This window comes from Dendrobates tinctorius, unplaced genomic scaffold (assembly GCF_039654945.1).
Source record: "Dendrobates tinctorius isolate UK_male_01 unplaced genomic scaffold, ASM3965494v1 ptg000192l, whole genome shotgun sequence".
In the NCBI taxonomy this organism is placed as follows: domain Eukaryota; kingdom Metazoa; phylum Chordata; class Amphibia; order Anura; family Dendrobatidae; genus Dendrobates; species Dendrobates tinctorius.
Genome location: NW_027361859.1, coordinates 13,800,755 through 13,813,694, shown reverse-complemented (window position 1 = coordinate 13,813,694; position 12,940 = coordinate 13,800,755). Strand labels below are relative to the sequence as shown.

The 12,940-nt window shown below is 43.7% G+C and overlaps 1 protein-coding gene across 1 annotated transcript in view; it reads right to left on the bottom strand.

Annotated features, from left to right (window-relative positions):
• LOC141055971 (uncharacterized) overlaps positions 1 to 12,940 on the bottom strand; it is a 78,311-nt gene that overhangs the window by 38,277 nt on the left and 27,094 nt on the right. The window contains 1 exon segment of the mRNA XM_073552662.1: positions 4,378 to 4,468. Coding sequence (XP_073408763.1) covers positions 4,378 to 4,468 — 91 coding nt within the window.

Below are 12,940 nucleotides of genomic sequence, written 5' to 3'. Positions count from 1 at the left end.
CTAATTAGATGAACCAGTAGAGCGTGGTGTTCAACTGTTCATTCATTCTGCCTCCCAATTATGCAATAAAAAGCCAAACAATGTTATGTAGGAAAGAAAAATACCACTAAAAGCTTCTACTCATCTTGCAAAAAAACAAGTTGCCACTCAAGTCCATCATCTGTCAATGAAAAGAACAGAGGTTTCCACATTATTAGTGGCTCAAAGGCTCTTAAAATGCAACATGCCTTCCATTAACCAATTCAGCACAATTCACTCAAAGTCAATCTCCCCCTCGCTTCGGAGCCTTGCAGTGTGCCCAAACCACATTTAGCATCCATGTACAGTGGGGAAAAAAGTATTAAGTCAGCCACCAATTGTGCAAGTTCTCCCACTTAAAAAGATGAGAGAGGCCTGTAACTGACATCGTAGGTAGACCACAACTATGAGAGACAAAATGAGAAAAAAAATCCAGAAAATCTCCTTGTCTGATTTGGCAAGATTTATTTTGCAAATTATGGTGGAAAATAAGTATTTGGCCATTAACAAAAGTTCATCTCAATATTTTGTTATATATCCTTTGTTGGCAATGACAGAGGTCAAACATTTTCTGTAAGTCTTCACAAGGTTACAAGACACTGTTGGTGGTACGTTGGCCCACTCATTCATGCAGATCTCCTCTAGAGCAGTGATATTTTGAGCTTGTCATTGGACAACATGGACTTTCAAATCCATCCAGAGGTTTTCTATGGGGTTGACATCAGAGATCAGAGTATTTTGGGCACTAACTACTGTAGTGAAACTGAGTACAGACAATAACACATATACTGAAATGATCAAACTCAACAGTCTTCATGGGTAAAAAATGAGTAACTAGTGATGAAGCCTCTCTGGAGTAAATAAAGTATGGGGCATGGTGGCTCTTTGCAATTTAAACTATCGTGAGTGCCAATATTTTTTGGCAGATGAATTTAAAGAAGAAATATTAGACACTTAAAAATAACTTTTCAAAATAGTACAGAGCTGAGGTGTCCTAAATTTAGATCTGGGGTATTAGGAAGAGGCAATGGAGAACTTTTTTTTTAAAGATTACCAGGGAGTTACAGACTCATAAGTGAGGCAGACCGATCCCACCACAATTAAACAATCTTTCAGAAAGAACTTGTAAAAGAAGACATAGAATAAAAAAGTACGTTATATCCTCAACAATACAAATGACAGAAAAAAAAAATCACTTTTTGGTTCCTATCTTCCTATAAATATAGGCTTTATCTTGTTATTAGCCAGTAGTTCACATGAGGCAGTTAGAATAGGGACCCGTTCAATGAGATCACCTTGACGTTGGAGAATGGGCTCACATCTTTTGGCAAAATTTTGTGCTAGTATCTCATATGTTTTTTCTAAATTCCAAAAGCCATTATGCTATTCACACTTTGTATATTTCATATTTCATATGCCTTAATGCAATTGAGTGCAACCATTTCCTTATTTTGATATCCCCAACAATAACCTATTTCTTGGGGGAGAACTTCAACGTTAAACTGGAGTTACACTTATTTATGATGGACCATTGGAGCTACTATGAGTCCTGACCAGAAGAGAAGCGAAAGTATTAGTGCCCCCATTTCAGGAGAGATTGTGCAGTAATCTGAACTTCTTATGATCGAAAATATAATCATTTCTCCTTGCGGAGAATGGCATGCTAAGCATGTCAAGATGAGGAGACTTAAAGCCGCAATGCTCCTCTGGGAAATATGCTAATTATTCAAATTGTCTCTTCAGAGAGGAAGACGACGAACTCTAGTGCCACCTATTGGAAGTAGCAATTTTAAAAATAAATGTCGACCCTTTAGCAAGCCTTGTTACATGACTTAGGATAAAAGCCAAGCCAGAATCTCAATTTGCAGACACTGTGTTTTGGGGTACTGCCCCTCGTCAGTGCAAAGTGTGAGATCTGGTTTGGCTGTGAGAGTCCTCTTCCTCTTTCCCAGAGGAGCAACATTGACTTTTAGGATTGCTACTTCCAATAGGTGGCACTAGAGTTCTAGTCCTCTCCTTCTCTGAAGAAACAATTTGCATAATTCAAAAATATAATGTAATATATGAGGATTGGAATGATTCAATAAAACCAGGGCTCGAGTCATGCCAACACATCTCCTGCAGGAGTGAATAAATGTACAGTGCTCAAAAAAAATAAAGGGAACACTCAAATAACACATCCTAGATCTGAATGAATGAAATATTCTCATTGAATACTTTGTTCTCTACAAAGTTGAATGTGCTGACAACAAAATCATACAAAAATCATCAATGGAAATCAAATTTATTAACCAATGGAGGCCTGGGTTTGGAGTCACACACAAAATTAAAGTGGAATGTAATGTCCTTAAAACAAGTCAAAATGATGCTTAGTATTATGTGTGGCCTACACGTGCCTGTATGACCTCCCTACAACACCTGGGCATGCTCCTGATGAGGCGGCAGATTGTCTCCTCAGGGTTCTCCTGCCAGACCTGAACTAAAGCATCCGCCAACTCCAGGACAGTCTGTGGTGCAACGTGAAGTTGGTGGATGGTGCGAGACATGATGTCCCAGATGTGTTCAATCGGATTCAGGTCTGGGGAACGGGCGGGCCTGTCCATAGCTTCAATGCCTTCATCTTGCATGAACTGCTGACACACTCCAGCCACATGAGGTCTGGCATTGTCCTGCATTAGGGGGAATCCATGGCCAACCGCACCAGCATATGGTCTCACAAAGGAGTCTGAGGATCTCATCTCGGTACCTAATGGCAGTCAGGCTACATCTGGCGAGCACATGGAGGGCTGTGCGGCCCTCCAAAGAAATGCCACCCCACTCCATTACTGACCCACTGCCAAACCGGTCATGCTGAAGGATGTTGAAGGCAGCGGATCACTCTCCACGGCGTCCCTCTGTCACATGTGCTCAGTGTGAACCTGCTTTCATCTGTGAAGAGCACAGGGAGCCAGTGGCGAATTTGCCAATCCTGGTGTTCTGTGGCAAATGCTAAGCATCCTGCACGGTGTTGGGCTGTGAGCACAACCGCCATCTGTGGACGTCGGGCACTCAGACCATCCTCATAGAGTTGGTTTCTAACAGTTTGTGCAGACAAATGCACATTTGTGACCTGCTGGAGATCATTTTGCAGGGCTCTGGCAGTGCTCCTCCTGTTCCTCCTTGCACAAAGGCTGAGGTAGCGGTCTGGCTGCTGGGTTGTTGCCCTCCTACGGTCCCCTCCATGTCTCCTTGTGTACTGGCGTGTCTCCTGGTAGCGACTCCAGCCTCTGGACACTACGCTGACAGACACAGCAAACGTTCTTGCCTCAGCTCGCATTGATGTGCCTTCCTGGATGAGCTGCACTACCTGAGCCACTTGTGTGGACTGTAGAGTCCGTCTCATGCTACCATGAGTGTGAAAGCACAACCAACATTCAAAAGTGACCAAAACATCAGCCAGAAAGCATTGGTACTGAGATGTGGTCTGTGGTCCCTACCTGCAGAACCACTCCTTTATTGAGGGTGTCTTGATAATTGCCAATAATTTCCTTCTGTTGTCTATTCCACAACAGCATGTGAAACTGATTATCACAGTGTTGCTTCCTAAGTGGACAGTTTGATTTCATATAAGTTTGTTTTTACTTGGAGTTATATTCTGTTTAAGTGTTCCCTTTATTTTTTTTGAGCAGTGTATATTACAGCCATCAGCCACACACAGCTTAGAGATATATCATGGCACAGGTGTAATGTTTTTTATGTAGTTTATCACAATCCTGTTTGAAGTTAGTTGGCTTTAAAAGAAATTGAAAAGTCAAGATAAAGGGAAACTGTTGTTACTGTACAGAAATTCACAATTGGCCTCAGTGCACATTAAATGTTTTCGATCTTAAAAGCGAAGTTTGGCCAGGAAGACTGGACCTGGTCTTGTAGGGACCATATGAGCACATTCAGCAGCACAGAAGAGAGAGAAGGTAGATTCATACAATAAGATATCAGGAATCTAGGAAGCCAACAGCATCATTACCCTCCAGTTTCTTTTTACAGGCCCATCAAAATATTTTTCTTCAAATGATTTTCTAACTTGTCAGCACATTCTACGTATGCTGTCATTTGGCTTTGTAGTTTACAGATCTGGGCAGGTAAGGGTCAACATCTTCTTATTTAGGTAGGTGAATCCTCCAGGTTGTAAGCTATATAAAACAGGGCTTTCAATGACCAAAGTAATTTGAACAGTTTTTGGTGGAGGAGAATATTGTGGTCTAGGGGCAAAATGGTGATCACACGATTGTGATAAGGCCAGACTACATGACCGATAAAGCTGCCACAATCGGTGGCTTAGAACAATCTGTGACTTCTCTGTATTTAGTGGTTACTACTCACCTGGGTAGTCATATGTAGGAATCTCCTCTTTACACCGTTCATCACCCCTCACATATGTCTCTGTAGTATCATTATGGGTCAGATCTTCACCCTGAAACAAATATTGTAAAAGTCAGACTTGTGGAGAAGTCACATCTATGATCAGCTCTAATTCTGCCATCTCCACCATTCTCATTACACAAGTATAAAACATACAGTCATGGCTGAAAGTGTAGGCACTAGTGATGAGTGAACATGCTCGCTACTACTCGTTACTCGCCCAAGTATCACGGTACTCGGCGAGCACCGAGCATTTCCGGGATTACTTGGCGGGAACTCGGGTCTCCACCCAGCTTTATGGCGGTCAACAGAGACCCAATCCTCATGCAGGGATTGTCTGCCAGGCATTGTAACGCCGCAGCCATCTTTGTTGTGGTCTTGTAGTGATTGGCTGGCCACACAGCATCAGGGGTAAAAGAGACCGGGCGCCGCCCTGCCCGGGGCATTCAGCTCTGGATTGAGGTAGTGTAGGGAGAGCTGCTGCTGAGATAGGGTCAGATTTGGGAATTTATTAGTCAGTGTGGGGTCTATCATCCTAAAGTACTCAAATCCAGCTAAACCAACAGTCCTTCTAAGGAATAGTTCTGGAGTATATAGGTTTCAGTGTTAGGTAGGCAGGGGATTGTACGTCGCTCTATACATATCAGTACAAGGCCTGCAGGCAATCTATGTGTGTATATACATATCATTGCATGCATCCAGAGGGTCCATTCCCTTACTTTTGCTGCTGCTGCTACCTATAGGATATGTTGTCCGTATATACCTAGCCCCGGGTCCAGTTGGCTAGGAAAAAATTTTATGCCAGGTTAATAGAGATTATTTTAGTGCAAAGCAATCCAGAGCCCTTTTTTTTTCTCCATTTGCTTTTTGACACTGCACAATACAGCCAGATCCTTTTCCTAGCACAGCGTGAAAATCCAGCAATTTTAAAGGGGTCCTAAAAATCACTTTTGAGTGCGCAGATAAATCTTTCATTTTTATGTGGTACGATAGAGTAGAATTTTTTTGAGTGTCTTACACAATTTCTTGACACCATTTTGGTGCACTCCCCAAAAAAATACAGACAGGCCACATATTTTACAGTGTGGTATATCTGTGACACGCGTCATACATCCGTGTGCAAAAAATTGGGGCATTTTAGGCTAGTATGCCAGTGTTTTCCTGTCTGTCACTCTAGTTATATACAGCACTATGTTGCATTTAAAAAAAAAAAAAATCAGGCCACATATTTTACAGTGGGGTATATCTGTGACACGCCTCATACATCCATGTGCTAAAAATTTGGGCATTTTAGGCCTACATATTCTAGTGGTTTTGCTGTCTGTTACAGTACTTATTGACACCAATTTGATAGTCAAAAAAACATTTTAACTACAATCTAGATAGTTTAAAGTGTGGTTTTCCCGCACAAGTATCACATACAAGTTCGCGCTAAATTCAGCCATTTGTAGTGAACGTGTAAAATATTCTAGTCCATTTACAATGGTCAAGGCGCGTGGCAAGGGACAGGGAAGTGGACGTGATGGTGCATGCCGAGGCCGTGGGCAAGCTGAAATTGGGCCACAGAAAACACCCACATCTTCTCGCTGGACCTTAGTGTCCGAAGTCCTAGGGGACCGCAGCAAGACAGCAATATTGAAGCCAGAGCAGTGTGAAAAGGTTGGTTGGATAGCAGATAATACTTCCAGTTACATGGTCACCACCACCAGCACCCTGTCTTACACACGTTCAAGTCTGAGTTCAGTGAATTTGGACCGCATATTCCTCACCCTGATGCTCCTTGCTCCCACCATGCTGAGTGCCCTGAGACAACTGATCCCACACTCAGACACTCCAAAGAGCTGTTCACTTTTCCATTTATAGATTCGGGCCTCTCACCCGGTCCACTTGAAGCGGGGCAAGATGAGATTCCATGTAGCGATGCCCAAATATTTCAGCAGCCACGGTCCCAAGAGGTGGACGATGATGAGACCTCCTCCTGCCAAAAAGTCAGGAGGACCAGGGTGCGGAAGTGGAAGATGAGGTGGTAGATGATATAGTAACTGACCCAACCTGGCAGGAGACATGCAGAGCGAGGACACAGGGGGAGGGAAGCGTAGCACCCCTTCAGGCAGGAAGAAGCAGTGGTTGCAGACAGAAGGCAGGCAACCGTTCCCCGTAACACCAACATGATGGAAGTTGCCAGTCCAACTGTTAGGTCTTCCCGAGTCTGGTTATTTTTTAAAGACTTTTAAAAATAAAAAATATAGGCCACATATTGAACATTTTTTGCAAAAAACGTATCGACTAAATACCCTGTATTTGTTATCCAGCACTTGCTGATTACTGTCAAATTTTTACTGCAGAGTATTTTTGCAAATTTGTCATTTTGTGCTTTCTTGTTGTGTTTCAGTCAGTGTGTGGTGTGAACACTGTCCGACAGACTTGTTCACATTTGTGCATGTCACATATGTTTTTAATCCATTTTTTCCTTGCTCAGCATGGTTTGGGAGACCCCACCCCTCTCTTGTGTGACATGCACATAAATGAGCTGTCTTGCACCACAAGCCCATACTAGGAGGCGCCTGTCTGTATCCTGTCCATTTAGACACTGTCCATTTTCACATGTTCAGGTTTTGAATACATTAGATAGGGACTGCTCCGTGAAGGGTTACCGTGACGAGGTGGAGCAGCTTGGTGTACATTTTTTGCAAAAAACGTATCGACTAAATACTCTGTATTTGTTATCCAGCACTTGCTGATTACTGTCAAATTTTTACTGCAGAGTATTTTTGCAAATTTGTCATTTTGTGTTTTCTTGTTGTGTTTCAGTCAGTGGGTGGTGTGAACACTGTCCGACAGACTTGTTCACATTTGTGCATGTCACATATGTTTTTAATCCATTTTTTCCTTGCTCTGCATGGTTTGGGAGACCCCACCCCTCTCTTGTGTGACATGCACATAAATGAGCTGTCTTGCACCACAAGCCCATACTAGGAGGCGCCTGTCTGTATCCTGTCCATTTAGACGCTGTTCACATGTTCAGGTTTTGAATACATTAGATAGGGACTGCTCTGTGAAGGGTCACCGTGACGAGGTGGAGCAGCTTGGTGTACATTTTTTGCAAAAAATGTATCGACTAAATACCCTGTATTTGTTATCCAGCACTTGCTGATTACTGTCAAATTTTTACTGCAGAGTATTTTTGCAAATTTGTCATTTTGTGTTTTCTTGTTGTGTTTCACATATTGAACAGTGTGGTATCTGGGTAAAAATACTTTGGTTTCAAGTTGTTATGGCTGCTTCATGACTGTCTTAAATGCTCCAACTACTACCACCAGCATCATCTTCTGCCTAGAGGCAGTCACTGCGCAGATAGTTTGAGGAGCAGATGGTGAATGCTTGGGCGGTGTTGTACTGTCTCTGGATTACAAAGGCGAAATCTTCTAGATTAAATCATGACTGGAAGAGCCAGAGCAAGAAAACATGGAAGAGCACGGGGCCAGGACTCGCAACTACTGAAGCCTGGTGCTCCTGGGCGATTCTGACAAGACAACACCTACTAATACTGAACTGGTTGGACGATGATGTCAAAAAGGAGCCCCTGCATTTTCTATAACAGAAGCTATAGATTTTGAAATTTCGGCTGCATTTCAAGAGGTGTCAATTGGAGAGCGTGGTGGTCGTACATGTGACTTCTACACCACTACCCGAGCTACCGGCTCTCCACCACCCAAGGTGCCGCACCCCCAACCTTCTGTCTCTTCCCCATTATCCCGTAGAATGTAATTTTGTTCACTATAAACGATATCTATTACTTTGTATGTAACCCCCTTTTCATGTACAGCACCATGGAATTAATGGCACTCTATAAATAATACTATATGGGTGTTTCCACTAGACAATCCATCCGACATGTTATTGAATCAAAATCTTGTTTTTCTGACAACTCTGTTCAGCTGTGCACAAACTATGTCAAATTGGTAGCTAGACCCCAGTGGTTTTTGGCACAGTGTCATGTTGACTACAGTCCACTGATGTTATCTAGATCCCTAATCTCACCTCTACTTTACCAGCATGATGAATTAATAGGAAAAGCACGTGGTATTGATGGAGCGGTTTTCTTGTCAAAGAAACTCAATAAGATCAATGAGGTGGTTAGCCGCTCACGGAATGGAGAAATAGTAAAGATGACAATTAGTTTCACATTTGAGGTAAAACACACTTCACCAACTTGCTTTCACTTTTACAACATTATATACCGAAGTCTTGAAGAAAAAGATGAATATAGTGTGAAGCAAATAGGTATGAATAATTATTTATCACCCAAATGATGTTACATAAATCAGAACATACACAACCTATCAGTGGGGAAATGCTTTTCCACTGAAATTTTGAAGTATGAGACTAGTGTCATCTTGTGGATTGATATGAGTCACAAAGTCCTTCAAAGTGAAACTGTTCTGGATGCAATGTACAATTTTCTCTTGAAAATTGGAAGAACATGCCTTCTATGATGCTTGCATTAAAGAACTGATTGGCCAGATATGTACACAGTCAGGATGACCGGGCTGCGGGTACCTGTGCTGTGCCGGGTCTGGAACTTTCAAGGTTGTGTTCCCTGTTTCCCGGGGGAAGGAATAGGGGAATGGACAGGCCCCATTACACAGGAAGAGGGGGCATGTTTAGACAGGCCAGAAGCTGAGGGAAAAAAATGCAAAGCAGGAGTGAGTCCCCAGGTGTGAGCAGCAAGGGGGGCAGTGCACTACGCACCCAAAGCGCCAACGCTGCGGCAAACTGCTGCACACAGACAGACCCGGTGACCTAGAGGCAGAGGGCCAGCTTAAGATAAAGCAGTCAAGACGGCAGAGATTTTTGGCGTGGACAAGCAGTGCATAGGAGGCTGAGCAGCATGCTCCGTCCTTAGAGCACTGGATCTGCAAAGGACTATTCCAGTTGGCTCCCACCACTATAAGCGGTACTGCCATTTAGCGAGGCACTGTGTGCCCAGTGACAGCCAGAGAGCGAGTCGCCGTGCGTTCCTTGACCGTGAGTACAGCGCACGTGCGCAGTAGAGAGACCCCAGTTCATGCCACGTGTTCAGCGTGGATAACCAATAATTATAAGGCACAGAGGAATGACAGAGGATGTTGGTACGGTCAGCAAGGAACTCCCTCAGCATTTTCCAAACTTTGCACTCCTTGTGAGAGTCCCCCACGCCTCAAGGCCAGGGCGATGGGAGGGTCTGAGAAAACTCCCCCCGAACTTTGCCAGTGTTCCACTGCCTCTGCTGGATTGGAGTTGTGTCTCTCTCACCTGTACTCCTTGATTGGCCAACAAACTGTGATCTCTGCTGCCAGCGTTTTCATAAGGGAATTTTTTTAATAATTCTGCAAGAAGGGCCCTCTGGTCCTCCAAACATTTTAGTACACCTGTCTGCCTCTGGAATAAGAGATATAAAGTTATCCTTGTAGCATGGGACTAGAAGTGTCATCAATCAGTATTGGCCGTTAACCAAATATTTGAGAACGCGAGGGCGACATGAAAGGCAGCGTAACAAACTCAGCCATGCATGCAAGACTGCTAACAGTCAATACTTCCGTGTCCTTACCAAGAGGACGACTGACCATGCTCTCCTCCTCCTCCTTCTCCTCAGGCCTCCACGATTTTTGACTAACCTCAGTAATATCATTGTAAAAACATAATCGTAAATATATTCTTGTAAATACACCCCTGTAGTTTTTATCTCCCCCACTTCATTGTAGATTGTAAGTTGTCACGAGCAGGATTGTTTGTTTTGGGTTTAATTATTATTATCATTGTTACTTAGTGTAGATTGTAAGCTGTCATGAACAGGGTCGTTTTATTTTGGTTTAATTATTGTATTATTGCTATTGTTGTTACTTAGGACTGTTGTGTTTGAAACTGTTAAACTGTAAATATGTTTCCGCTATATAATAACTATAAATATTCATATTAGAACAAAGAGAAGCAGGATGGAGACGTTAATTATGGCATCATTGACGCTCACCATCTTGGTGGATTCCTCAAAGTTTTGGAGGATGGTACATATGTGACATCCATGTCCACTCCTGAGATCTTATGTGTGAAGTCAGAACTGAATACCGTCAACCTTGTTGATGCTGGTAGACTAGTCACCAACTGCCCTCTTCTGCTCACAAATCCTTTCCAACATCTGCAGTGTAGAGTTCCAATGCCTGGGGACATCACACACCAGTCGGTGAGACAGAATATGCAAGCGCTGCTGAAGCAAGGCAAGTGAGGATGAAGCTGTAGCTGACTTACTGACATGGGTACGCAGAGCGTTGTACTTTTCCTAGCAGATCGGGCAGCTCCGTGTCGCTGTTCAGAAAACGTTGACCAATGAGTTTAAGCGTATGAGCCAGGCATGGCACATGTGTGAGCATGCCTCACCACAGAACAGCCATTATCACACACAACCATGCCTGTGGGTTCAGCGGTGTCAGCCACAGATCTGCCTGCTCTTTCAGAGCTGTCCACAGCTCTTCATCATTGTGCGGTTTGTCACCTAAGCATATTAGCTTCAGCACAGCCTGTTCCCACTTTGATGAGGCAGTGCTTCCAGCTGGTGACTGATGTGCTACTTTTGTAGCTGGAGGCTGAAGAGGAGGCGAAGGAGGTGGTGGTGCAGGAGCTGTAGACTGTGGGGGCAACCCAGATTAATGTAGGGCCCGCAACACTTGAGGTTGGGAGGACGTGCACCATACCAAGTTTGGAGTGGGTCCGGGTGGGGACCGAGTACCTTGTTACGGTCACCGCCATCAGGTTGCAGAAAGCTTCCGTCTCCCATGAGCCTAAAATGGAACATTTCGAGCGCAAGCAGACGAAGTCTGTGAATTTAGTACTGTGGCGTTGGCTGCGTATTTCAGCTTGCATTCCAAGGACTGGGGTATGGACAACTGAACGCTGCTTTGGGACAAGGACGTGATTGTTAATGTTGCTAATTGAGTTTGTGTTCAACTACATATGCAGGGCAGGAGGCATCTTTGCATGCACCATGGACAGGGGATTGGCTTGCAAGCACAACAGCGGAAGAAGCAGTGGTATCACCCGCAGACACTGTTCATGGAGCCTGGTGTTCAACCATCAAAGTCGGGTGCTTGGCTGCCCTGTGCCTGATCATGCTGGTGGTGGTAAGGCTGGTAGTTTTTCTACCCCTGCTGATGCGGGCATGGCCAGTGGTGCAAATGGCCTCTTTGGGGTTATCAGCAGAGTCTTTAAAAAACCACAAGACTGTTACGGGGACATTCATTGTCTCCCTCTCCCACACCACCTCCTCACCTCGACAACTGTCATTCGGTGTTCCACCAAGGTTCTGTTCTAGGACCCCTACTCTTCTCCATCTACACCTTCGGCCTGGGACAGCTGATGTCTTGGCATGGTTTGCAATATCATCACTATTCCGATGACACGCAGATCTACCTATCTGTACCTGACATCACCTTCTTACAGACCAAAATCACACGTCTTCCCACTATATCATCCTTGTTTTCTGCTCGCTTTCAAAAAGTGGACATAGACAAATCAGAAAACATCATCTTTCAAGCATCTGACGCTGAGTACACATAAGAGCTGTGTATGCATCATTCGGTACCATTTTAGTAAGAGGTAAACTTTGCCCTAGAGAAATTGATTTTCCAGACATTCACTGCCTTTTTTGCAACTATGATCTTCACCTTCTTGGAGTGGATGTGGTAAATTTCAAAGTCGTCATCAATACCATCATCGCCCATATCTTGTAAAGAGAAAATCTGGTGTTTCCAAGGGTCGTGGTTATGTATGTTTAGTGGCATTCCTTTAACAGTGTTCGTTACACTAGGACAAAATTTTCGACTGGGACATTTGGACATTACTGGTAATATGTATTGGTCAAGATGAAGAAGCTTGTGCCACGGGTGTGTTTATAGTTACGGATGGTGCACTCCTCTTTAAACTTAGTTTTTCATGACCATCCTTCAGTTTGTTTGGTTTTCCTCCGACACTGATCTGCTTTCTCTAATTCAGTGTCTCACGAACATGTTGCACTTTTGCCCTTTATACAGACACGTGCGTATATGGCACCATATTTGGACGGGCATTTCTTAGGCCGATTCTCACACGTGCATCTGTTACACTGATCTTCTGAAGGGGAAGGAAACCGATTCTGGTAATTGATGGTGACTAAACAACAAATCATTGTAAGCTGTATCCTGGATCTCATACCTCCCATAGCCACTGCTGTTATTAATCATGTACTTTCCCATTACTGTCATCACCATGCCTCTTTTCCTGATCACTTCATCCAACAATTCGCTCACCATATTTTTAGTAAAAACCTGCACCTTTCCAGCAGCAACTATGTAGGAAACAACGTTACAGTTTTGCAAGGTGTTTATGATGCCCCTAAAAAAAACAATTACGCACTATGTGGATATCTACCCTCAGGGGGAAATGTTTGTCAGCTCATATACTTAGTGTATAGGCATTACAAGTGTAGGAGACTCGCTCTTTTAAATTGGGCATA